The following is a 26994-nucleotide window of genomic DNA, read 5'->3' on the forward strand; positions in this document are numbered from 1 at the left end:
GTATACGGCCATGTCACAAGACACACGTCCCTGTCAAAGACCATTTGACGCCTCACGGAGCGTTGTGAGCATTTAGATCCGATATTTTCAAAATTTCTGCCTCTAACATTGACAATTTGGCCAATGTTTAATTTGCCATTTTAGAGGTATTAAAAGTCTATACACTTAACTATACACTTAACCTTTATGTTGTTTTGTTTACTGTTGAGAGAGAAAACAATGTTGCATATTAAGTTAATCATCTGGGGACCCCACAAAATAATTTGGGGACCACTGGTCTACTAGTGGTGGTCTAGAGGTCCATACTGACATACTGGTCTCTGGTATGGGAGTGATGGTATTACCTGGACCATACTGGTCTCTGGTATGGGAGTGATGGTATTACCTGGACCATACTGGTCTCTGGTATGGGAGTGATGGTATTACCTGGACCATACTGGTCTCTGGTATGGGAGTGATGGTATTACCTGGACCATACTGGTCTCTGGTATGGGAGTGATGGTATTACCTGGACCATACTGGTCTCTGGGATGGGAGTGATGGTATTACCTGGACCATACTGGTCTCTGGGATGGGAGTGATGGTATTACCTGGACCATACTGGTCTCTGGGATGGGAGTGATGGTATTACCTGGACCATACTGGTCTCTGGTATAGGAGTGATGGTATTACCTGGACCATACTGGTCTCTGGTATGGGAGTGATGGTATTACCTGGACCATACTGGTCTCTGGTATAGGAGTGATGGTATTACCTGGACCATACTGGTCTCTGGTATAGGTGTAATGGTATTACCTGGACCATACTGGTCTCTGGTATAGGAGTGATGGTATTACCTGGACCATACTGGTCTCTGGTATGGGAGTGATGGTATTACCTGGACCATACTGGTCTCTGGTATGGGTGTAATGGTATTACCTGGACCATACTGGTCTCTGGTATAGGTGTAATGGTATTACCTGGACCATACTGGTCTCTGGTATGGGAGTGATGGTATTACCTGGACCATACTGGTCTCTGGTATAGGAGTGATGGTATTACCTGGACCATACTGGTCTCTGGGATGGGAGTGATGGTATTACCTGGACCATACTGGTCTCTGGGATGGGAGTGATGGTCCTCAGGTTGCAGCGAACTTGCTCCATGCAGGAAGGAACGTACTTGTCGAACAGGATGGTCAGGTTGGCTCGCTCTGATTGGGCGTGACGGGTGTCAATCCAGCTCGTCACGTACCTGAGGGGGAGGGGCAACCAAGGACACAAAGGTCCACGTTTATTTAGAGGCGATAGCAACAAGTCCATGATACGGCATATACAATACAAGCCTCAAGCTTTGTCTGCCCTCACAGCCCACGGCCAGGGTACATTCCTTCACCTCTCCCTCCCCCCCTCTCATTTCTTAGTGTCTTTATACCCTTCTCTCAAGCTAAACCCAGGGGGTCCCGATGGCTAACAAACAATGGGTGTGGCATGGCCTTTTTACATACAGTATTCATTCAATGCTGAGGAAGTAAGCACATAAGAGGTGTCAAGGCCAGGGGTGTAAGGCAGGGTTTTGGTCCCCCATTTCCTCATCAAAGGAGTGACAAATTGGCTACCATCAACAGTGTAGAGACCATGGAACCCTAGATATTGTGTAGATCAATAAGTAAAAGTCCAATATTTGCTATAACAGGCCAGTCTCCCCAGGAAATACAGCCCACTCTGACCCTTCATGTAGGGACTCTGTGTCTGTGTTTACTGACCGGTCGATTTGCACACCCAGGAACTTGTATGACTCGACCGGGTTCTCTGGAAGTCCATGACAATTTCCTTGTTCTTGGAGACGTTGAGCTGTAGCTTGTTCAGCCGACTCCAGCCCACAACGCCGTCTATATCACTTTCCTGTACTTGTTGTGTGTTGTCCCTGTCTTTACCTTAGAACCGGTTAGTACTGTAGTTCCTCGGGATGGGGTGAAAACTATCTATGGTATCTACATTTAAAAACATAGTGAACATAGAGCTCCAGACCAGGTGTATAAACATAGTGAACATAGAGCTCCAGACCAGGTGTATAAACATAGTGAACGTAGAGCTCCAGACCAGGTGTATAAACATAGTGAACATAGAGCTCCAGACCAGGTGTATAAACATAGTGAACATACGAGCTCCAGACCAGGTGTATAAACATAGTGAACATACGAGCTCCAGACCAGGTCTAAAAACATAGCGAACATACGAGCTCCAGACCAGGTCTATAAACATAGTGAACATACGAGCTCCAGACCAGGTCTAAAAACATAGTGAATGTACGAGCTCCAGACCAGGTCTATAAACATAGTGAATGTACGAGCTCCAGACCAGGTGTATAAACATAGTGAACATAGAGCTCCAGACCAGGTCTAAAAACATAGTGAATGTACGAGCTCCAGACCAGGTGTATAAACATAGTGAACATACGAGCTCCAGACCAGGTCTATAAACATAGTGAACATAGAGCTCCAGACCAGGTCTAAAAACATAGTGAACATACGAGCTCCAGACCAGGTCTAAAAACATAGTGAACATACGAGCTCCAGACCAGGTGTATAAACATAGTGAACATAGAGCTCCAGACCAGGTCTAAAAACATAGTGAACATACAAGCTCCAGACCAGGTCTAAAAACATAGTGAACATACGAGCTCCAGACCAGGTGTATAAACATAGTGAATGTACGAGCTCCAGACCAGGTCTAAAAACATAGTGAATGTACGAGCTCCAGACCAGGTCTAAAAACATAGTGAATGTACAAGCTCCAGACCAGGTCTAAAAACATAGTGAATGTACAAGCTCCAGACCAGGTGTATAAACATAGTGAACATACGAGCTCCAGACCAGGTGTATAAACATAGTGAACATAGAGCTCCAGACCAGGTGTATAAACATAGTGAACGTAGAGCTCCAGACCAGGTGTATAAACATAGTGAACATACGAGCTCCAGACCAGGTCTATAAACATAGTGAACATACGAGCTCCAGACCAGGTCTATAAACATAGTGAACATACGAGCTCCAGACCAGGTCTATAAACATAGTGAACCTACGAGCTCCAGACCAGGTGTATAAACATAGTGAACATACGAGCTCCAGACCAGGTGTATAAACATAGTGAACATACGAGCTCCAGACCAGGTGTATAAACATAGTGAACATACGAGCTCCAGACCAGGTCTATAAACATAGTGAACATACGAGCTCCAGACCAGGTCTATAAACATAGTGAACATACGAGCTCCAGACCAGGTGTATAAACATAGTGAACATACGAGCTCCAGACCAGGTCTATAAACATAGTGAACATAGAGCTCCAGACCAGGTGTATAAACATAGTGAACATAGAGCTCCAGACCAGGTGTATAAACATAGTGAACATACGAGCTCCAGACCAGGTCTATAAACATAGTGAACATACGAGCTCCAGACCAGGTGTATAAACATAGTGAACATACGAGCTCCAGACCAGGTGTATAAACATAGTGAACATACGAGCTCCAGACCAGGTGTATAAACATAGTGAACATACGAGCTCCAGACCAGGTGTATAAACATAGTGAACATACGAGCTCCAGACCAGGTGTATAAACATAGTGAACATAGGAGCTCCAGACCAGGTCTATAAACATAGTGAACGTACGAGCTCCAGACCAGGTCCTGGGGGTTGACGTAAAGGATTCCTGCTCGGGACACGGTGGCTGGAGTAGCAGCTCTGAGATGAGAGATCTCAAACAGCAGACGCATGGAGGAGGACAGACTGATCCTCTCATTACTGGCCAGAGTCAGAACCTGGAGATACACAGAGACATGGAGGACAGACAGACAGACAGACAGACAGACAGACAGACAGACAGACAGACATGGAGGACAGACAGACACACATGGAGGACAGACAGAGTCAATACAGGGAGACCAGGCCTGGAATTTCATCATTTTAGGGGCGTGGCCACTTGGCCTTTGGTGTTGTCCATTTTTTTAGGGCACAAAGCCAAATGCCACGGCAGGAAGGTCCTTAAATAAAACAATATTTTAGTCTATTGAAAGAATTTGTTGAATCTAAGGGTTAGGGATGATAACCTAATCTGCAGTGAAATAGATAAATAATGGGATTTACAATATGATCCATGCTCAGCCCTGCACCAATCAAAGTCACTGGATTGATTGGTTTAAAGATGGGGACTCGGGGGAGTTAAGATTCAGTGGCTACTGTCTACATATTGACAAGAAAGAGAGGTGAAAAGTGGTACAGTCAGCTGGGGCATTAAGGCCACTGTGGCCTCAGGTCATGCCATTGGTTTGAGGGTCATTAAAGCCCCTTGAAACCCCCTTGGACAGACAGACAGACAGACAGACAGACAGACAGACAGACAGACAGACAGACAGACAGACAGACAGACAGACAGACAGACAGACCTTATTGTCGTCCATTACAGTGTTCAGAGATTCGATCCACATGGGGTCGATGTCCCCGTCCAGAACCATCCACTTTGGACCGTCATGAGACAGAGACGCTAGTTCTCTCATGGTGGACGAGAACAGACCTGAGAGAGAGAGAGACATTAACAATAGACCAGAGAGAGAGAGAGATAGAGAGAGAGAGAGACATTAACAATAGACCAGAGAGAGAGAGAGAGAGAGAGAGAGAGAGAGAGACATTAACAATAGACCAGAGAGAGAGAGAGAGAGAGAGAGAGAGAGAGAGAGAGAGAGAGGAGAGAGAGAGACATTACAATAGACCAGAGAGAGAGAGAGAGAGAGAGAGAGAGAGAGAGAGAGAGAGAGAGAGAGAGAGAGAGACAGACAGAAGTACATCCACAGTGTTTCTCCTATGCAGAGGCAGGAGTTAGCGTGCAAAACAGAAGCCAGATTAGAAACACTAAAGATCTTGTTTGAAACACCCAAACCTGTCTATAGACGATGTCACTGGTTTCACAGCACTGTGTATTTTCAGACATTTAAACTCTCGATGCTTGGTAAACTCGACCTTTCACTCTGTACTTGGTCTGCTCTTTTTCCCCCTCTACACCAAACCTCTCTGCCGAAAATAGCCGATCTACAAGCTCACAACTGGTGTTCTCCTGGGAATTAGGGATAGTAGGTTTCAAGAGGTTATGTGAAAACAAAGTTCCTATTACACATAGATGTGTCTCCCCCCTGTAAATGGTAAATGGTGCATTTATATAGCGCTTTTATCCAAGGTGCTTTACATAGATTGTGCATTACATTCACCCATTCACGCACACATTCATACACCGGTGGTGGAGGAAACCATGCAAGGCACCAACCTGCTCACCGGGAGCAACTAGAGGTTCAGAGTCTTGCTCAAGGACTCTTCGACATTATTAACTCAGGGGGAGCCCGGATTCGAACTGGGAAACCTTCGGGAACCCTTCGTGCTCTTATAAACGGTTTCTCTACCCCTGAGCTATGCCGACCCTGTAGTGACTCTGAGGACCCCCTGGGGGTCCCAGACCCCCTGTAGTAACTCTGAGGACCCCCTGACCCCCTGCAGTAACTCTGAGGACCCCCTGGGGTTCCCTGACCTCACCGTCCTTCCACTCCCTGGTTGCAGGATGCAGGAAACCAAACAGCTCATCGGTGGTCACTGCTTTGGGGTTGATGTCGTTCCACACTGGCTTCATCTTCAGGTTAGCATAAGTCCTGTGTAGCGTCTTCAGGATCTGTAGCATAGTTAGCATAGCATAGGTTAGCATATGTCCTATAGAGAGAGTACAGGATCTGTAGCATAGTTAGCATAGGTTATACGCTTCCAATGAATAGAGGGTATGCATGTGACATCACGGTTGCTGGAAGTTATGTGGGAACACGCCTACTGAGTGGCAAAACACTAATTTCTGCCATTGACAGCCCAAACATCCAAACAGAAAAGTCCTAACTGATTGTATTAAACAAAGTTAACTCACAAACATTGCGGCTGTAAAGAAAGCTTTAATTATCCTCTTTCTATCTGCAAAGTTTTTGTTTCATAACAATCCACCATAGGCATGTTATGAGCTACTTTATGTCAAGACATTCTGTGCAGGTTTTTATTTTTCCAAGTGTCAGAGTTTGGAAGCGCTCGTTTTCAACAACACAACATCCTGCATTATGTGCAAATTACAAACAGGTGGTATGCAGGACCGTTGAGTGATTTGCAACGAGCACTTCCAAACTCCAACGCTCCAAGCTGCTCAATGTTTTGCCACTCAGTCTAGATTAGGGGGGCGGGTCCCAGTGGACGTGCATACCCTCTATTGCAGTGGTGGACGAGGCATCCATCTTCTTATATCTGTGGTCTTCCGGATAAACAGTACAGAGTTCTGTTCATAGATGTTACACAGTAAATAGTTCTATTCATAGATGTTACACAGTAAATAGTTCTATTCATAGATGTTACACAGTAAATAGTTCTATTCATAGATGTTACACAGTAAATAGTTCTATTCATAGATGTTACACAGTAAATAGTTCTGTTCATAGATGTTACACAGTAAATAGTTCTGTTCATAGATGTTACACAGTAAATAGTTCTGTTCAAAGATGTTACACAGTAAAACGTTCTATTCATAGATGTTACACAGTAAATAGTTACCTGACTCTTTCCCGTTCCTGGTCCTCCCACTACAAACACTGAATGCCTGACGTTCAGCAGCTCCTCCAACTGAGCAACCTGGAGACAAAACATAAAATAAAACAGAAAAGAATCAAACTCAGTGTGAAGTGAGCAGTGCCTTTTAGAACCTTCTATCCAAGTTCTACCGTACCTTCAGAATAAACTTCTTTTATATACTTCAGCTAAGGATTAACCACACCATTTTAGATTAACCGTATCATTTATTTCAATGATATTGCATTTAGTTTGGCGGTGTAGCTCTGCTGTGATGAAACAGACTATCTGCTCGAGCATGAGACATAATCTGATATCACAAACCCCCCCAGAGCAAAGCATGATATACAGATTACATGCACAAAACATTGAACCTTCAGTTGCCTGATTTTAATTAGTAAACAATACCTATTAACACCAGTAAGACTCCCTAATCGGGAGATAAGCGACCGTAGGTGGCTTATCTCCACAAATAGGGCAAAAATGTGTTTTTCCAAAATCTTCCTGATCCATGTTGATGACATGAGTGTAGACATGCTGTGTAGTGATATTCGTGATTTTAGGGCAAAAACTGTAGGAGCAGTGTCCAAAAATGTGTTTTAAAAATCGGCCTGAAGGTGGCGCTAGAATAGGGCCATGTGAGAAATGAGGGGTGGGGTCTCCGCGTTGCCTTGGCGGACGAATACGTACCGGCCCCGGCTCTCCCGGACGCTCCTAGCCCGAGTTACGGCATTTTATGTGCGCTGCAGTGGCAGGGGGTCCTCCACTGGGGGCGCCACCACTTTTGCATCCGTTCTGGAGCACCAGGAGTCGGTGGTCCCCGGGAATTCCCCGTGAGCAGCCCCGTTGGGGTGGTCATTTGGGTCATTTTTGCACATTTGGTAATTTTTTACATCTGGGGGTCCCCCAGTCCTTGGAGGTTGTAGTTTGGCAGGCAAGGAGTGTGTGTGTAAAATCTGGCATGGATCGGGTCAACGGGTGCGGAGATATAAGCAGGGAAAAAGTGTGACGTGTGACATGTGAGCACATTTGGTCATTTTTTACATCTGGGGGTCCCCCAGGGACCTGGGGGTCCCTGGGGCTCTGGGGGTCCTTGGAGGTTGTAGTTTGGCAGTCAAGGAGTGTGTGTGCAAAATTTGGCATGGATGGGGGCAACGGTTGTGGAGCTATGAGCAGGGCAAAAGTGTGATGGACGGACTGACTCACTCACCCACGGACAGCCGGTGGAGGTTTTGGTAGTAAATGCGACCTACGGTCGCAACCAGTAAGACTCCCTAATCGGGAGATAAGCGACCGTAGGTGGCTTATCTCCACAAATAGGGCAAAAATGTGTTTTTCCAAAATCTTCCTGATCCATGTTGATGACATGAGTGTAGAAATGCTGTGTAGTGATATTCGTGATTTTAGGGCAAAAACTGTAGGAGCAGTGTCCAAAAATGTGTTTTAAAAATCGGCCTGAAGGTGGCGCTAGAATAGGGCCATGTGAGAAATGAGGGGTGGGGTCTCCGCGTTGCCTTATCGGACGAATAGGTACCGGCCCCGGCTCTCCCGGACGCTCCTAGCCCGAGTTACGGCATTTTATGTCCGCTGCAGTGGCAGGGGGTCCTCCACTGGGGGCGCCACCACTTTTGCATCCGTTCTGGAGCACCAGGAGTCGGTGGTCCCCGGGAATTCCCCGTGAGCAGCCCCGTTGGGGTGGTCATTTGGGTCATTTTTGCACATTTGGTAATTTTTTACATCTGGGGGTCCCCCAGGGACCTGGGGGTCCCTGGGGCTCCGGGGGTCCTTGGAGGTTGTAGTTTGGCAGGCAAGGAGTGTGTGTGTAAAATCTGGCATGGATCGGGTCAACGGGTGCGGAGATATAAGCAGGGAAAAAGTGTGACGTGTGACGTGTGAGCACATTTGGTCATTTTTTACATCTGGGGGTCCCCCAGGGACCTGGGGGTCCCTGGGGCCCTGGGGGTCCTTGGAGGTTGTAGTTTGGCAGTCAAGGAGTGTGTGTGCAAAATTTGGCATGGATGGGGGCAACGGTTGTGGAGATATGAGCAGGGCAAAAGTGTGACGGACGGACTGACTCACTCACCCACGGACAGCCGGTGGAGGTTTTGGTAGTAAATGCGACCTACGGTCGCAACCAGTAAGACTCCCTAATCGGGAGATAAGCGACCGTAGGTGGCTTATCTCCACAAATAGGGCAAAAATGTGTTTTTCCAAAATCTTCCTGATCCATGTTGATGACATGAGTGTAGAAATGCTGTGTAGTGATATTCGTGATTTTAGGGCAAAAACTGTAGGAGCAGTGTCCAAAAATGTGTTTTAAAAATCGGCCTGAAGGTGGCGCTAGAATAGGGCCATGTGAGAAATGAGGGGTGGGGTCTCCGCGTTGCCTTATCGGACGAATAGGTACCGGCCCCGGCTCTCCCGGACGCTCCTAGCCCGAGTTACGGCATTTTATGTCCGCTGCAGTGGCAGGGGGTCCTCCACTGGGGGCGCCACCACTTTTGCATCCGTTCTGGAGCACCAGGAGTCGGTGGTCCCCGGGAATTCCCCGTGAGCAGCCCCGTTGGGGTGGTCATTTGGGTCATTTTTGCACATTTGGTAATTTTTTACATCTGGGGGTCCCCCAGGGACCTGGGGGTCCCTGGGGCTCCGGGGGTCCTTGGAGGTTGTAGTTTGGCAGGCAAGGAGTGTGTGTGTAAAATCTGGCATGGATCGGGTCAACGGGTGCGGAGATATAAGCAGGGAAAAAGTGTGACGTGTGACGTGTGAGCACATTTGGTCATTTTTTACATCTGGGGGTCCCCCAGGGACCTGGGGGTCCCTGGGGCCCTGGGGGTCCTTGGAGGTTGTAGTTTGGCAGTCAAGGAGTGTGTGTGCAAAATTTGGCATGGATGGGGGCAACGGTTGTGGAGATATGAGCAGGGCAAAAGTGTAACGGACGGACTGACTCACTCACCCACGGACAGCCGGTGGAGGTTTTGGTAGTAAATGCGACCTACGGTCGCAACCAGTAAGACTCCCTAATCGGGAGATAAGCGACCGTAGGTGGCTTATCTCCACAAATAGGGCAAAAATGTGTTTTTCCAAAATCTTCCTGATCCATGTTGATGACATGAGTGTAGACATGCTGTGTAGTGATATTCGTGATTTTAGGGCAAAAACTGTAGGAGCAGTGTCCAAAAATGTGTTTTAAAAATCGGCCTGAAGGTGGCGCTAGAATAGGGCCATGTGAGAAATGAGGGGTGGGGTCTCCGCGTTGCCTTGGCGGACGAATAGGTACCGGCCCCGGCTCTCCCGGACGCTCCTAGCCCGAGTTACGGCATTTTATGTGCGCTGCAGTGGCAGGGGGTCCTCCACTGGGGGCGCCACCACTTTTGCATCCGTTCTGGAGCACCAGGAGTCGGTGGTCCCCGGGAATTCCCCGTGAGCAGTTTGGCAGGCAAGGAGTGTGTGTGTAAAATCTGGCATGGATCGGGTCAACGGGTGCGGAGATATAAGCAGGGAAAAAGTGTGACGTGTGACGTGTGAGCACATTTGGTCATTTTTTACATCTGGGGGTCCCCCAGGGACCTGGGGGTCCCTGGGGCTCCGGGGGTCCTTGGAGGTTGTAGTTTGGCAGTCAAGGAGTGTGTGTGCAAAATTTGACATGGATGGGGGCAACGGTTGTGGAGATATGAGCAGGGCAAAAGTGTGACGGACTCACTCACTCACTCACAGACAGCCCGTGGAGGTTTCTACAGTAAGTAGCTCCCTACGGTCGCAATAAATACATTTCACAGGGAGGAGGACGGGGAGGTGGAGGGATGTTTTAACCCTTACAGCTGCACAACCAGTAGTAACAGCTAAACACCTCGAATGAAGGAAGCTGCTTAAATAGACTGCTTGAGATGCATTGTGGGTAAGAGGGCGTGTGAGAGTGAGCTTGTAGCCAATGAGAATGAACATGAGGTGACAGACTGCTCTGTGGGAGTGTGAATGAATTAACCAGGGAAGATGGAAACACCACATCCTACCTTCCATATATAAAATAACTTCCGCAGGCTCAAGAAGATTTAACCATTTATTACATAAATGGAATACAGTTAATCTTGGCGTTTGAAGGGCTCCGCGTTCGGAGATGTTCCCTGAATTTTGTGCAAGCTTTTCTGAGCATGCTATGCAAAACCAGGGAACGCAAAGCAATGCTTACCCCCCATAGGGATACAATAGCAGAATAATAGCAATAACCATGATTTGTAACATAGTCAAAATCACAGTATTGAGCTTAAAGCCGGCCGTACTTGCCCGTACTTGTCCGGTCGGCTCAATTAGCCGCTCGTCTTTTATCGTACTAGGTCATTAAAAATGAAATGAATGATAATTTAAAAGAAAAAAAAACGGTTGCGGGTCATTCTCTGTCTCTCTGAGGCTCCGTGTGAGGGGTTAATGTTGAACCGATCATGTGACGTCATCTGCAACTGAGCCAGGAGAAATGCATAGGCGCCATTACGTGTCATTCTATGCTGGCTGCAGCCGTTTGCCCAGCGTGTCTCTGAGTCTTTTTCGATCAGACGAAAGACGAAATCAAGGCTTCACAATGAGTGGATTACATGTGTTTAGATCGCTGTGCGTGGATAGAGGACGTAATGTACTTTTGGGCGCTGTTTTTTATCGCTGTTTCCCCCGTTTGGCTCCACGCAAATGAATGGAGGTACTCAGCCTACTGCACCATGAATGTAAGTCCCCGGCCCCAAATCGTACTGTGTACACGTATCGCTCGCTCGCACCGAGCGCTCCAATACGTGCTGTTATCATTTGGTGCATTGCTTTTTTAAAACATGTTTATAAATAAATAGAAGACTGAGCGGCAGTACCTCTGTTCAGGGTTTTTTAAGGGGCTCCCTGCGGCTATGGAAGGGTTACAACATTGACATGAAACTTAGTCAAAAATCACAGAATTGAGCTTAACCACATTGACATGAAACTTAGTCAAGATCACAGTACCTGAGCTTAACCACATTGACATGAAACTTAGTCAAGATCACAGTACCTGAGCTTAACCACATTGACATGAAACTTAGTCAAGATCACAGTACCTGAGCTTAACCACATTGACATGTAACTTAATCAGACAATCACAAGTATTTGAGCTTAGCCAGACTGATGGTGCAAATAGATGGGGGCTGGGGTGGAGGAGGCAGCAAGCAGCAAATGATTCTGAAGCTCCGGAACCAAGCATAGGTAGAGAAGCAAGCCGTATTTAAAGGAGACTTCCCTACTGATTGAGAGCTTTGATTGGAGTATGGCAGTCATGTGACATAATGACCAGCAGATATGTTAATGAGGTATGAGAACATCTGACTACAGCTGAGCAGCAACTTGACTCCCATGTCCTGCATAAACTAACGCTGACGCTTCATTTGTACCTTCAGAATAAACTCCTTCCGTACCTTCAGAATAAAGTTCTCCTCGGGCTGCAGGTGCAGCTCGCTCACAGACGTGCGCACGGCGTTCTCCATGTCGGGGTCTCTCTTCCTGGGGACGTCCAGCTGAGGGAACAAGTCACTGATGAGACCCAGGAAGATGGGGACGTCACTGGTCACGATCTTAGGGAGGTTGAAGTCCCTCAGAGCACGCATCAACACCTGGAACAATAAAATACACACTGATAGACCAGGGGTTTTCAAAGTGGGTGACGGGGCACCCTGGGGTGACGGGGCACCCTGGGGTGCCGCGACGGCAGTCCAGGGGCGCCGCGAGATCATTTGATCATATTTGGAATTTATTACACTTGAAAGAATATTTAGTATCATTTTAAACTTGAAGTACAAAGTTATTTTCAGTCAGTTCTAACCAAAATGGCTATTATCTCAACGTTTTCCTCGCAACATAATCACTAAAATATCGTCACTGTCGGGCAGAAACCTTGTATCTCCAAGTTTCAAATGTGTACATCTTTTGGTAAAGCAAAGCCCTGCTTCATCGTACAAGACTGTCGCACAAAACTAGTGAAAACAGCCGATCTACAAGCACACAATAGATCTCGGATTAAAAAAAAATATGCATGGGGTGCCCTGAGACAAAAAAGTTTGGGAAGCCCTGTGATAGACTATCATCAGCACCTGGAACAATAGAGTGTACATAACTTTTGTCAAACGTACAGAAACTACACTCACACAAAGCCTTGTGAATGACATTTACTTCCTGGAATGTATCTCATAAACTAGTAAGACACCCAAGGGTGGAATGCGACCTCAAGGTGACATGCAACCTCGCCCTAAAGGGCGAGGTTGCACCAATTCTTGACAATCTGGCCAACCACAGCGTTTCTCTGACGATTCTAGTTGTCCAAATGCCCAACATTGAGCTTGACAACGAAACGTTCTTAACACAGCAGCCCCCATATTTACTTTAGAAAATATGTTAAATTCTAAGTACGTTTGGAGTACCGGTTTGATACAAGAGCGAATAAGCACTACACTTCTGGAATCATGTGCGTCGACTTAAAGTTGGATCCAGGCCTAATAACTTTATCTGGCCACCCCGTTGCCACCTCCTTGTTACATTTTCTTTTCTCCAGGTGGATGGACATTCTTTCATGGACATCCTTTCATAGGAAAGTCCAGCCGCCCGTATCAGATCAGAGGAGGATACCGCACATTGTACCTCATCCACCCTTTCTTCTCTCTCCTTTTGGTATCTTTATCCTCCTCCTTTTTTTCTTTTTTATTCTTCTCTTTTTTTGTCTTTCTTAATCTTGTGTATCCTTCTCTTTATTTTTTTTGTCTTTCTTAGTCTTGTGTAGCCACCCCGTACAGGAAGAGATGGGGACTTGAGGTCGCAAGTCAGGACTTGAACCTGTGACGCTGCAAAAGCTGGATTATCAACCTAGATCTTTGGAACACTACCCTGTGTTCCAGAGCAGCAGTTGATTTTCAGTACTGTGTGGTTCATTTGTTTCTCATTTTGGTATGTTGTCACCTTGACTTTGATTATGAAGACATGACTTGTTGAGATTACTTTATTCAATATGTCTTCAAATGCAATTTTGTCATTCTCTTTGAAATTTTTCAGTGATTCCTGAGTCATGTTGTGACCCAGCAGTACCTCAGCTGTTTCGTGGAAGCATGTCACCCATTGAACATCTCCAGATTCTTCAATTTTTACCTTCAGCCGAAGTCTGTATTTAACCTGAGTCATGTTGTGACCCAGCAGTACCTCAGCTGTTTCGTGGAAGCATGTCACCCATTGAACATCTCCAGATTCTTCAATTTTTACCTTCAGCCGAAGTCTGTATTTAACGTTTGGAGAGGTCTTTTCGCATTTGGGACAATAGTAGGATCCCTTTTCCAGGTCTCTAAGTTTCCTGTTGCATATGTCAGTGGTACACGCTTCATATATGTCCTGTTCAATGTCAACATACCTTCTCCAAAAACATCAATATTGAACTCCATATGTATATGGATTAGGGTTGTTCGATTAATCGATTTTTAATCGTAACCCGGTTTTTTTCCTTTGGAAGATTTAAAAAAATGGAAATCGTAAAATCGATTTTCACTTTAATTAGGGAAATTCTTACTCATTGGAGCCTTGCACGCGCAAAAAGTACACAGCCCCGTCCTCCTAAAGCAGGACGACAAGGTCCGACACCAAATTAATACTACTTTCTATCTGATGTGTAATTTCTTTGATGCGCGTTTAGCGCACGTCAGACTGAGCAGAGTTCACCACCGCACGGCGCTCACTCGCGATGGTTCAAGCAGCAAACAGAACAAAACGCTGCTGAGCTGGTAAACTTACTTACTTGTTGTAGTTTGAAAGAAGCTCATTAATTCTGTGTTACCCACCTACTGACTGTAGTTTACTCCTACTGTCCCTGTCACTGTGTTAATTTTGCGTCGGGAAGCGAAGCGCTTCGCCTCCGTTTACAATCAGTCAACATCTCCGTGCATGAGTGGTGCAGGACAGGGGCGTAGCCAGGAATTACATTTTGGTAGGCGAAATGCCTACCAAAATGCCTCACCAGCCTCCAAGAGCTGGCTTGTTTTGGCTGTTTTGTCACTCACTATTGATAATGAAACACTAAGGACGCTAAGTTGTATGTGATTGTTGCACAACTAAAGTTATTATTATTAATACCCTTATTGTTTTATTGCATTTTGCTATTTGGCTATATAAAAAAAATCAAAAAATGAAACAATAATGAAAAAAAAAAATCATTTCCTTGCATTTTTTAAATGAAAACAAAATAGTTGAAACAATGTATTATTCTTTTAACAAAAAATCGAAATCGAAATCGAAAATCGGGATTTCAGAGAAAATAATCGAGATTTTATTTTTTGGCCATATCGAACAACCCTAATATGGATACATTTATGGCATTTTTATTTTATTTGATCCTTTATTAATAAAAATACATGTATGTATCCATATACATATGGAGTTCAATATTGATGTTTTTGGAGAAGGTATGTTGTAAATGTATGCTACTTAGTAAGGGGCCTCGGGTTAGATACTCTTTGTATGGCCTCTGGAGGTCCTTGGCGTCGGTTAGTAGTATGCCCAGCACATAAGATGTGGGACGTCACAAAGCCTGCGGCCATGTAGCATTTTCCATCAGGCCAGTTGGTTTTCACGCTCCAGTGCGGCGTTCATGCGCTGCAAGTCCTTGTCCACAGCCCTACGGTCCTGGTGGCCCATGGTATTGTTGATATTCTGGAAACGCTGCCATTGACTTGCACCAATTTTGTGAGGATATCAACCCTAGGAGACACGGGGAGAACACGCCAACCCAACCTAGGGTGTGAGCGATAGGGCCCTGACTATGTTATGTCAAAACATGCCCATATGTGGACATTACCAAATATGGGCATTTCCAGATATGTCCTTAATATTGATAACATTGGGACAGGGATCTCCATATATGGGCATAAAACGTATGTTAATTAGTAAAGCCAAGCTTGGGTTTGATGCCTTGGGATTTCTATATTTGGACATAAGTGTATACCCAATAGGTCATCATCTGGAAAGGTAGGGTGTAAATCAGAGTAAAGCAGGCTTTTGAGCTAGTTAGGGCCAGAGATTGATGACATCAGAAATCCCCATATATGGGCATAAAGGGATTTTGCTTTTGGGAATGCCCATCTATGGCATTTTAATTTTATTTTATCCTTTATTAATAAAAATACATGTATGTATCCATATACATATGGAGTTCAATATTGATGTTTTTGGAGAAGGTATGTTGTAAATGTATGCTACTTAGTAAGGGTTGGCGATAGGGCCTTTCTGTGTGGAGTTTGCCTAAACATGGAGATGTGGTACAGAAGGACTCATATATGGGCATAAAAAGTATGTCATGTGACATCACTTCCTGTACAGACAGTCAGACAGACAGCCATTGACTCCGACCTAACAATAGCTACTGTCTATGACGGTAGTTCCATATGACATATTGGACTAGACTATCTCCATATATAGTGTTATCCACATCTCCATGTTTAGACAGCCAATGACTCCGGCCTAACAATGGCTACTTTCTATGACGGTAGTCCCATATGACATGATGGACTGGACTATCTCCATATATAGTGTTATCCACATTTCGTGTAGCCGCCCTGTATAGACAGGATCAATTTTCAGAAAATCAGAACCCCGAAGGCATTTTGCGAATATTTATTATATACAACTGTTCTAGGGGTATTAAGGGATGCTGAATCCAAGTTTGCTGTATATAATGCTCAAAAATGTTCCTAAATGGCTCAAAATCGAGAAATCCAACATGGCCGCCACTGCAAGGCTGAAATCTATTTAAGTGCAAATCTTTTTGACTAAACAAGGTAGAAACTTGAACTAAATGTGTTTTTCTAGGTTAGCCTACATGGGGAATTTGAAATTCTATCCTGATTTTAGCTCAGATATGAATAATTGGCTTGAAACTCATACATGTATAGCAGAAAACGTATTGATGCATAATTCGTCAAACAGAAACAAAAGCAGGATGAACCATGGTTTTATTCATCAAAACTCCTTTGATTTAGATTTTTCTATCAAGTCATATATGCAAATTATATACGTATAGTCCTTAACAGTTTGGCTGCTCTTGGTAGCCAAACACGTTCACAGACGAGATAAGGTTTCCATGGTAACCCGCATCTCAGACGCTTGCTACGGGTGCTGGTGAAAGAAAAAACTGCATACGTCATGACGCAACGCAGCCAGAAGCAACCGAGAGCGGCTATACTGAAACATAAAAACGGCTTCATCTCGAAATAAGGTGCAAATAACGCCGAGGAGGCAGAGATCAGCTTGTCTTCACGGCGACACTATGGCGTGATGGTCGGCCCCGGTTAGGATTTTAGTTTTCGCGACCGTTTGTAAACAAACAGATCTCCTTCCTGGATCGTCAGTGTACACCCACGTGCACACGCACGGAGCTTCCGGGGCTCTTCAAAATAAAGCGCAAGTGAATGGTGGCGTCCTGAGTGTTAATATGAAGGTAGGCTACATTCATTTAGCCTATTTGCAGTCATCCATATTTCGGGCAGATGTCATAGGTATCTTGCAGCTGCATGCACCCAATTCCACTTTTACTGAATAGAATAGAATGGATTACCATATCAATAAAGGTAAATGTACATGGGAATACTTCTTACTGTAATCCTTACTGTGGCAGCTTATTCAGTTTTCCTCAGTGTTCCGGCAAGTGTTGAGTTTTTTGCAGTTGCATGCATCCATACATGACTCTTTCTGGATAGAATAGAAGAGAAGGGGATACAACGTTTATAGCCAGCACAAGTACATCAGGGTAGGGTTCATCAAGCTGTCAACATCTAAGAGTCTAGAGTATGCAGTCTAGTAGGCTAGTATTCTCTAAAATTACAAATCCCATTAGTACAATCTATTATACATACATACCTGCAGCTGCAGTGTTGGCTGAGGCACTCCTTTGTAGTGTACACCCACATGAAGTGAACTCCCTGCAGGCTTTGGGCATAGGTGGCAGAGAGAGTAGCCGTGGCACTAACTGGCCTTCCTTGATCATCCCTCCCATTTCCTCCACTGGAGGAAGATTGGGGTGTGGCAGGTGAGCTTGATTCCATATAGTTGCTTGATAGTGTGCATGCATGATATGGAACCTCACAGCATCTGTGGTTGGTGGCAGAGTCTCTTGGGGACGACCTTTGCAGAATAACTTTACTCGTGCTTTGTTGCATGAATCAATGTCAGGCACACCATAGATCTTACAAATGAATGTTTCTGATGATGTCACAATATCTTCTGTGAAAGTGCCCTTCCCAAGGCCAGCAAGATCAGTACGATGTTGTTCGAACACCTGCCACCTTGTCTTCTTTCCGTGGCCGCTGAACTGAGACACACTGTCACAGCCAGTAAGGGCATGGAAGGCAAGGAGTGTGTCCAGTTGATCCTCAGACAGTATCCTGTGAATTTCATGCACTGGGAAAAACTTTGGGTCCTTTGATGTCCCAGTTTTCATGTAGACATAGGTACATCTGATCTGATCTTGAAGTCTCATCCCTGAGTGCTGACCACAAGGAAGCTGATGCACGACTGATACACGATACAAGCTGATACACGACTGATCCTTCACTGTATCCATGCACCGATGGAAACAGTAGTCGTGTCAGCACGTGACACAGACGTGCTTCTACTACTGCTTGCTCACTTTGACAAAATCAGATGTACCTATGTCTACATGAAAGCTGGGACATCAAAGGACCCAAAGTTTTTCCCAGTGCATGAAATTCACAGGATACTGTCTGAGGATCAACTGGACACTCCTTGCCTTCCATGCCCTTACTGGATGTGACAGTGTGTCTCAGTTCAGCGGCCACGGAAAGAAGACAACCTGGCAGGTGTTCGAACAACATCACACTGATCTTGCTGGCCTTGGGAAGGGCCCTTTCACAGAAGATATCGTGACATCATCAGAAAGATTCATTTGTAAGATCTATGGTGTGCCTGATGTTGATTCATGCAACAAAGCACGAGTGAAGTTACTCTGCAAAGGTCGTCCCCAAGAGACTCTGCCACCAACCACAGATGCTGTGAGGTTCCATATCATGCGTGCACACCATCAAGCAGCGATATGGAATCAAGCTCACCTGCCACACCCCGATCTTCCTCCAGTGGAGGAAATGGGATGGATAATCATGGAAGGCCAGTTAGCCACGGCTACTCTCTCTGCCACCTATGCCCAAAGCCTGCAGGGAGTTCACTTCATGTGGGTGTACAAAGGAGTGCCTCATCAAACGCTGCAGCTGCAGGTATGTATGTATAATAGATTGTATTAATGGGATTTGGTAATTTCAGAGAATATCAGCCTACTAGACTGCATACTCTAGACTCTTAGATGTTGACAGATTGATGAACCCTACCCTGATGTACTTGTGCTGGGTATAAACGTTGTATCCCCTTCTCTTCTATTCTATCCAAAAAGAGTCATATGGCATGTACAGAATGGAAGCATGCAACTGCAAAAAACTCAACATTTGCCGGAACACTGAGGAAGACTGTGAATAAGCTGCCACAGTAAGGATTACAGTAAGAAGTATTCCCATGTACATTTACTTTTATTGATATGGTAAAATACTATTATATTATATTATATTATATTATATTATATTATATTATATTATAATCCATTCTATTCTATTCAGGAAAAGTGGAATTGGATGCATGCAGCTGCAAGATACCTATGACATCTGCTCGAAATATTGATGACTATATATAATTTGCATTGTTCATAGATGCCCCCCGAGCGCCCAGATGGAAGGATTATATATCCAAAGTGGCCTGGGAATGCCTCGGTATACTCCCAGAGGGAGTGGAGGAGGTTGCTCAGGATAAAGAAATCTGGAAATCTCAGTTGGAACTGTTACCCCCGCGACCCGATTCCGGATAAGCGGTTGAAGATGGATGGATGGATGGATGGATGGATGGATGGATGGATGGATGGATGATAGCAAAATCTAAATCAAAAGAGTTTTGATGAATAAAACCATGGTTCATCCTGCTTTTGTTTCTGTTTGACGAATTATGCATCAATAACGAACCTTTTCTGCTATACATGTATGAGTTTCAAGCCATTTATTCACGTCTGATCTAAAATCAGGATATAATTTCAAATTCCCCAGGTAGGCTAACCTAGAAAAACACATTTAGTTCAAGTTTCTACCTTGTTTAGTCAAAAAGATTTGCACTTAAATAGATTTCAGCCTTGCAGTGGCGGCCATGTTGGATTTCTCAGTTTTGAGCCATTTAGGAACATTTTTGAGCATTATATACAGCAAATTTGGATTCAGCATCCGTTAATACCCCTAGAACAGTTGTATATAATAAATATTCGCAAAATGCCTTCGGGACTTTATACAAGCACATTTTCAGAAATTCTGCCTTAACTAGTACAGGAGGTGATGTCACAACTCGCTGACATCACACTGACATCACAGAGGATACGGACGGTCACGAGGATACGGAAGGAAGGAAGGACACTCAAGCGACACGGTTCTTCAGAGTATATGCGACCTTCGGTCGCAATAATGGCACCGCAGTGCGCTCAGTTTAGTTACCCAGGCCAGGATATGGACTGACACGTAATGATTTTCATCTCTGCGGACGCTCGTATATTCATGTAAAAACATCTCCCGTAATGCTGCTCTCAAATCTCCACCACACGTAAACATCAATGATGTCCAATTCACTTCCTGGCTGTTCTCTGTGGACCTGACCTAGATTATGCATTTCTACGCTCTGAACAACGGAAAGAGGGGAGGGCCATTTCACATCCATTCTTTGCATAAGGCTGCCCTCTGCCGCCAGCTTGGCTAAAGTACACATATAATAGATTTTTTTTTTTTTTTTTTTTAATAATTAATAGATCTTTTTCTATAACATCGCAAAGGTAAGCTGCTTTTTGCTGGCACCAGCCCCAATAAATAAATAATAAATCTGGCAGTAGAACTGTTAAGGGTTAAAGTGATGACCTGTTGTTTTTACTGTACACAGAATGAGCGTTCGTATTGGCAGCGAGCTAGGGTCAAAATTGGGGTGAACGGGAACGTCCGAAGCAGTAAAAGAGTTAAGGGTTAAGGGTCAGAGTTCATACCTGCTCCTCAGGGCGGCTCTTGTCTTCTCTCTTCAGAGATCCAGCAACGACCAGAACCGACTTGATGGCTCGGAGACCCCAGTCATAGTGGTCCTGGAATGATGACGTCATCACTGTGAGACTTTAAAGTTGTACCATGTAACTTGTTTTATAAAACAAATCTTAAAATTGTCCTAACTCTTAAATCGCTAAAGTTTTAGAACACCCACTCCGTTATTTTCAGCTTCTGAAGCCTTCTCTTTATATGTTTTCTATGATCCTGACCGGGGTCCGGTTTTCGCGCAAAAATTACGTCATCATACACTACCGGCCAATCACAGCGAGGGTTATACACTGCCGCCTAATCACAGTGCATCTTGAAGTGGGGTCGCTAGCTATCACAATAGGGCGGCCATATTTGTAGGCGCCCGTGTGTCTCTATCTATACTCGTGTGAAACACTCCGTTTCTCCGGAATGCCTGAACGCACAGGAACCAGGGACCCCTCCAAAGATAGATCTCGGCGAGGTGGAGGCAGACGCGGGGGTGACGCGGGGGTGTGAGGCCCGGTCCGCGGCGAAAAACGGCCGAAAGACGCGGACGCTACTGACCACTAGTTGAGCAACTTACACAGTATAGCTTTAAGGTCTATAAGGTCTATCTATATAGGGTTTAAGGTTAGGTCTATAGCCAGGGTCTTCAACAGGGGGTCCGGGACCCCTAGGGGGTCCTCAGAGTTACTACAGGGGGTCCTCCAAATCTTTGTGTGGTAGAAACTTTTTTTCTCCTTTTTTTATATGAACGATTTTAACCCTACAGTCCATATTCTGAGAACTTTAGCCAAAAAATAGCAGATCTACAAGCTCACAACGCCTCACAGATCGGCTATTTTCGGCAAAGAGGTTCATTGTAGAGGGGGAAAAGATCTGACTAAGTACAGAGTGAAAGGTCAAGTTTTTTTAAGTATTGACGGTTCAAGTGGTTAAATATCTGAAAACACAAATTGACATGAATCCAAAATACACTGATGATTGTGCTGTCAAACAATGAAACTATATGGAATCTATGAACAGGTTGTGGGGGTCCCTGCTTCATCTCTCTCTCAACTAAGGGGTCCTTGGACTGAAAACGTTGAAGACCCCTGATCTACAAGGTTTAAGGGTACACTACCTGTTTAGACAGCAGTTCTTTACACAGCGTGTAGAGGTTAGGGTCTATACTCTATAGGGTCTATAGGTCTATAGGGTTTAAAGGTACAGTACCTGTTTAGACAGCAGTTCTTTACACAGCGTGTAGAGGTTAGGGTCTATACTCTATAGGGTCTATAGGTCTATAGGGTTTAAAGGTACAGTACCTGTTTAGACAGCAGTTCTTTACACAGCGTGTAGAGGTTAGGGTCTATAGGGTCTATAGGTCTATAGGGTCTATGTTAGGGTTTAAAGGTACAGTACCTGTTTAGACAGCAGTTCTTTACACAGCGTGTAGAGGCTGATAAACTTGCGCGCCAGCAGTCGGGCGTCTATGAAACCTTCTGCCACCAGCATGATCTCACAGATCAGCTCGAAGTCTGGAATCACCATGGCACAGGGTCTGTTGGCATAGCAACATACATATCACCATGGCACAGGGTCTGTTGGCATAGCAACATACATATCACCATGGCACAGGGTCTGTTGGCATAGCAACATACATAAACACATCACCATGGCACAGGGTCTGTTGGCATAGCAACATACATAAACACATCACCATGGCACAGGGTCTGTTGGCATAGCAACGTAAACACATCACCATGGCACAGGGTCTGTTGGCATAGCAACATAAATATCACCATGGCACAGGGTCTGTTGGCATAGCAACATAAATACATCACCATGGCACAGGGTCTGTTGGCATAGCAACATACATAAACACATCACCATGGCACAGGGTCTGTTGGCATAGCAACATACACATCACCATGGCACAGGGTCTGATGGCATAGCAACATAAATATCACCATGGCACAGGGTCTGTTGGCATAGCAACATAAATACATCACCATGGCACAGGGTCTGTTGGCATAGCAACATAATCGGGAGATAAGCGACCGTCAGGTCGCATAAACAAACTTTAGAAGGAAATGGTAGCCAATCAGGAGGGAATATGGGAAATGGGACAGATCCATGTTGATGACATGACTGTAGAGATACTGTGTACCGCTTTGCCTGATTTTAGGGCAAAATCTATAGGAGCAGTGTCCAAAAATGTATTTAACAAAAATCAGCCTCATGGTGGCGCCAGAAGAGGGCCATGTTGAGAAATGGGTGGTTTGGCAGCCAAGGAGTGTGTGTGCAAAGTGTGGCATGGATAGGGCCAACGGTGGCGGAGATATGAGTAGGGCAAAAGTGACGTGTGACTGACTGACTGATCGACTGATCGACTGACTGACTGACTGACTGACTGACTGACTGACTGACAGCCGGTGGAGGTTTTGATACTATCAGTAGACTCCCTAATCGGGAGATAAGCGACCGTCAGGTCGCAGCGTGATTTTAGGGCAAAATGTGTGGGAGCAGTGTCCAAAAAATGTGTTTTAAAAAATATATGGGACAGATCCATGTTGATGACATGAGTGTAGACATACTGTGTACCGATTTGCGTAATTTTAGGGCAAAATCTGTAGGGGCAGTGTCCAAAAATGTGTTTGAAAAAGTCGGCCTGATGGTGGCGCTATGTGGGACAGATCAATGTTGATGGCATGAGTGTAGACATACTGTGTACCGATTTGTGTGATTTTAGGGCAAAATCTGTAGGAGCAGTGTCCAAAAATGTGTTTGAAAAAATGGGCCTGATGGTGGCGCTATATGGGACAGATCCATGTTGATGACATGAGTGTAGACATACTGTGTACCGATTTGCGTGATTTTAGGGCAAAATCTGTAGGAGCAGTGTCCAAAAATGTGTTTGAAAAAATGATGGTGGCGCTATATGGGACAGATTCTCGCTCTCTTGGCGCCGCCGAGGCGGGTGCGTGGGTCCGGCCCCGGCTCTCCCGGTCGCTCCTAGCCCGAGTTACGGCATTTTATGTCCGCTGTAGTGGCGGGGGTCCTCCACTAGAGCTGTCAGTTTGCCTCTAAAATCCCATTCGAATTTCATTCATTCATTTTTATAATGTTTCGAAAATAGTCGAATAGTTTATATATATAAAATGTATAGTTTTTTTTTTTTTTTTTTTTTTTTTACATTTTTTATATTTAGTTTTTTTTTAATGTATAGTTGTAAAATAATAAGCACATTGTTTGCGCAAATTCAGATGCTATAACAGGCTGGGGGAAAAAGCTAAGCTACAAGCCCTAACTACATTGCATCATCGACGGGCTGTGGGCTTGTAGATCGGCTGGAGGCGTGGCTAGCAGCTAAATTGCTTGTTTAGACAGCATGCTGCGTGTCTCCGACTCTCCGTAACAGACGAGCAGTGCGGAGAGAGAGAGGACTGGAGCAGAGGCTACAGAGCAGAGCGTAAAAGCCAGCTCCTCTACGTTACTGACAGACTACTATTACATTAGTCTTTGGCTGTCCGCTGTTGTCATAAGTTTCTTAAATGTTACTTTCAACTGAAGCTTGGAAACAGCAAGAGAAATAGCCAAGTAGCTAACCAGCTAATACAATGAAGAAAGGAGACAAGAGGGGCAGAGGAGAGCTCCGGACCAGTGGCGTCACGTCAGTTCAGAACAAGCTAAGTTATGGCGACATGACTGGTGTCAAGACACCAGTCATGTTGCCATACCTTAGCAACAGGCACGGTGAAAAGTACATTTTTATTATTTCCCCCTGTAGCCAATAAGGTATGGCAGCTGCATACCCCTGCCATACCCAATTGACGCCCCTGCTCCGGACTGCAGCGATGCAAACTGGTGTCGGGTGTCACACACACAAAGTGCTGTGGCATAACTTTCTCTGCCATGTACACACGTAATTGTTGATCATTTGTGACTTGATGAAAGCATTTATTTTCGCAATGGGAGGTCAGGAAAAACGTTTTTTGTTTACTTTTTTTTAATATAAACTTTTTTTTTTTTTTTTGCATTTCGAATAGTAATGGATCAATCACGGAGGCCGCGCCCCCACCTCTCCGCCTAGACCTCCGACCAGAATCACAGCCGCACCATTCACTTGAATGGACAAACAGCGGATTTTACACATTAAATATTAATTCCGTTTTGGACCCAGAGCTTCGAAATCTCGTCCAATCCGTCAACACGGCCTGGATATGCATTGGAAAAAATATGTAGACCTTTAAACTTTTAAAACAATACGACAAAGGAATATATAAGGACGCAACAGCAGAATGAGGAAATCGCCTGTCTGCTGGACCTACAGAGCCGTTTTCACTTTTCACTGATTTGTTTAGAGGCTATTACTCTCCATTACACAAACAACCAACCAGAATAAACTGCGTCAAATGTAGGCTACATGTTTCTTATCATGCCGATTGCTTTTAAATCTATTAACATTTGATATCTCTGGCGTGAAATGTTCGCGATTCCTTTTAGCTGCCGAGCCGCAGAGGAAGAGGCAAGGGTGTCGCACCAAATTCTGGGCCCTGGGTACAAGGATTCGCTGTGGGCCCACATGAATGTTCTTCATCGTGGCCCGTGGGATTTCAAAAATAGCAAATCTACAAGCTCGCAGCGCGGCACTCGGTGCCACGCTATGAGCTTGTATATCTGCTATTTTTCAATCGATAAAGTCTCAAATAATTAAGGCCCTTCCACCGTGGGCCCTGGTAAGTCAGTCCCACTTTTCCCCCCCTTGTGACGCCCCTACCCACAGCCTGCAGTCGAAAGCAGAGTTGAAATACAACACTTCGCGTCGCTACCCCTGTTCATTCAGACATTCACAGACGTACATTACATATCAGTTGCTATTTAATATAACAATTAAGGTGTTTGTAGTCCTGGGTTATTGTCGTTTAGGCCAATACAGTCCATTCATATTTAAATTGGTTTGAAACGGCTTTCTGTGGTCCAGCAACCATGGACATGTTCCTTATTCCTCTGCTGCGACCTTATATATTCCTATGTCGTATTGTTTTAAAAGTTTAAAGGTCTAAATATTTTTTCCAATGCAGATCCAGGCCTTGTTGATGGATTGGAAGAGATTTCGAAGCTCTGGGTCCAAAACGGAATTAATATTTAATGTGTAAAAATCCGCTGGATGTCCATTCAAGTGAATGGTTCCTTTAGAGGCGGCTGTGATTCTGGTCGGAGGTCTAGGCGGAGGGGGGCGGAGTTGCGATTGGCTCATTGAAGTATTCGACTTTCATCCATTTCTTTAATATTCGAATTATAGTCGAAAAACGAATTTCATTCTGACAGGCCTATCCTCCACTGGGGGCGCGACCACTTTTGCCTCCATTCTGGAGCACCAGGAGTCGGTGGTCCCTGGGAATTCCCTGAGAACAGCCCCGTTGGGGTGGTCATTGGTCATTTTAGCACTTTTTGGCGGCGGTGACAGGGGGTCCCTGGGGGTCCCTGGAGCTCCGGGGGTCCCGGGAGGGGTGGAGGTTGTGGATTGGCAGGCAAGGAGTGTGTGTGCAAAGTTTGGCATGGATTGGGGCAACGGTGGCGGAGATATGAGTTGGGGAAAAGTGTGACGTGACGGACAGACTGACAGACTGACAGAGAGCCTGTCGAGGTTTTGGTAGTAACTGCGACCTGACGGTCGCAACAATACTATCATGGCACAGGGTCTGTTGTTGGCATAGCAACGATGGCCAAAATGCAAAACCTCCCATCTGCAAATGTTATGATTTTTGGATTTCACTTGAAATGAGGACAACAGGCTGTGCTGCACCTGGTCAGTCTGTCTGCAACATCCTTCTGACCCTCATTTAGTAACCAGTAACACTCCCTAATCGGGAGATAAGCGACCGTAGGTCACTGATTTTAGGGCAAAAATTGTAGGAGCAGTGTCCAAAAATGTGTTTTGCAAGAATCGGCCTCATGGTGGCGCTAGAAGAGGGCCATGTGAGAAATGAGGGGTGGGGTCTCCGCGCCGGCAAGGCGGACGAATAGGTACCGGCCCCGGCTGTCCCGGTCGCTCCTAGCCGGAGTTACGGCATTTTATGTGAGCTGCAGTGTAGGGGGTCCTCCACTGGGGGCGCCACCACTTTTGCATCCGTTCTGGAGCACCAGGAGTGGGTGGTCCCCGGGAATTCCCCGTGAGCAGCCCCGTTGGGGTGGTCATTTGGTCAGTTTAGCACATTTGGTCATTTTTTACATCTGGGGGTCCCCCAGGGACCTGG

At 45.3% G+C, this 26994-nt stretch overlaps 1 protein-coding gene across 1 annotated transcript in view; it reads right to left on the reverse strand.

Moving 5' to 3' along the window:
* dnah9l (dynein, axonemal, heavy polypeptide 9 like) overlaps positions 1–26994 on the reverse strand; it is a gene marked incomplete at both ends in the record, with an annotated part of 263680 nt that overhangs the window by 100763 nt on the left and 135923 nt on the right. The window contains 8 exons of the mRNA XM_080727109.1: positions 1083–1233; positions 3654–3802; positions 4427–4554; positions 5562–5694; positions 6606–6683; positions 12050–12244; positions 20728–20820; positions 22157–22295. Coding sequence (XP_080583235.1) covers positions 1083–1233; positions 3654–3802; positions 4427–4554; positions 5562–5694; positions 6606–6683; positions 12050–12244; positions 20728–20820; positions 22157–22295 — 1066 coding nt within the window. The remainder of the gene's footprint in view (positions 1–1082; positions 1234–3653; positions 3803–4426; positions 4555–5561; positions 5695–6605; positions 6684–12049; positions 12245–20727; positions 20821–22156; positions 22296–26994) is intronic.

This window comes from Nannobrachium achirus (genome assembly GCF_963921795.1).
Source record: "Nannobrachium achirus genome assembly, chromosome: 5".
Classification (NCBI taxonomy): domain Eukaryota; kingdom Metazoa; phylum Chordata; class Actinopteri; order Myctophiformes; family Myctophidae; genus Nannobrachium; species Nannobrachium achirus.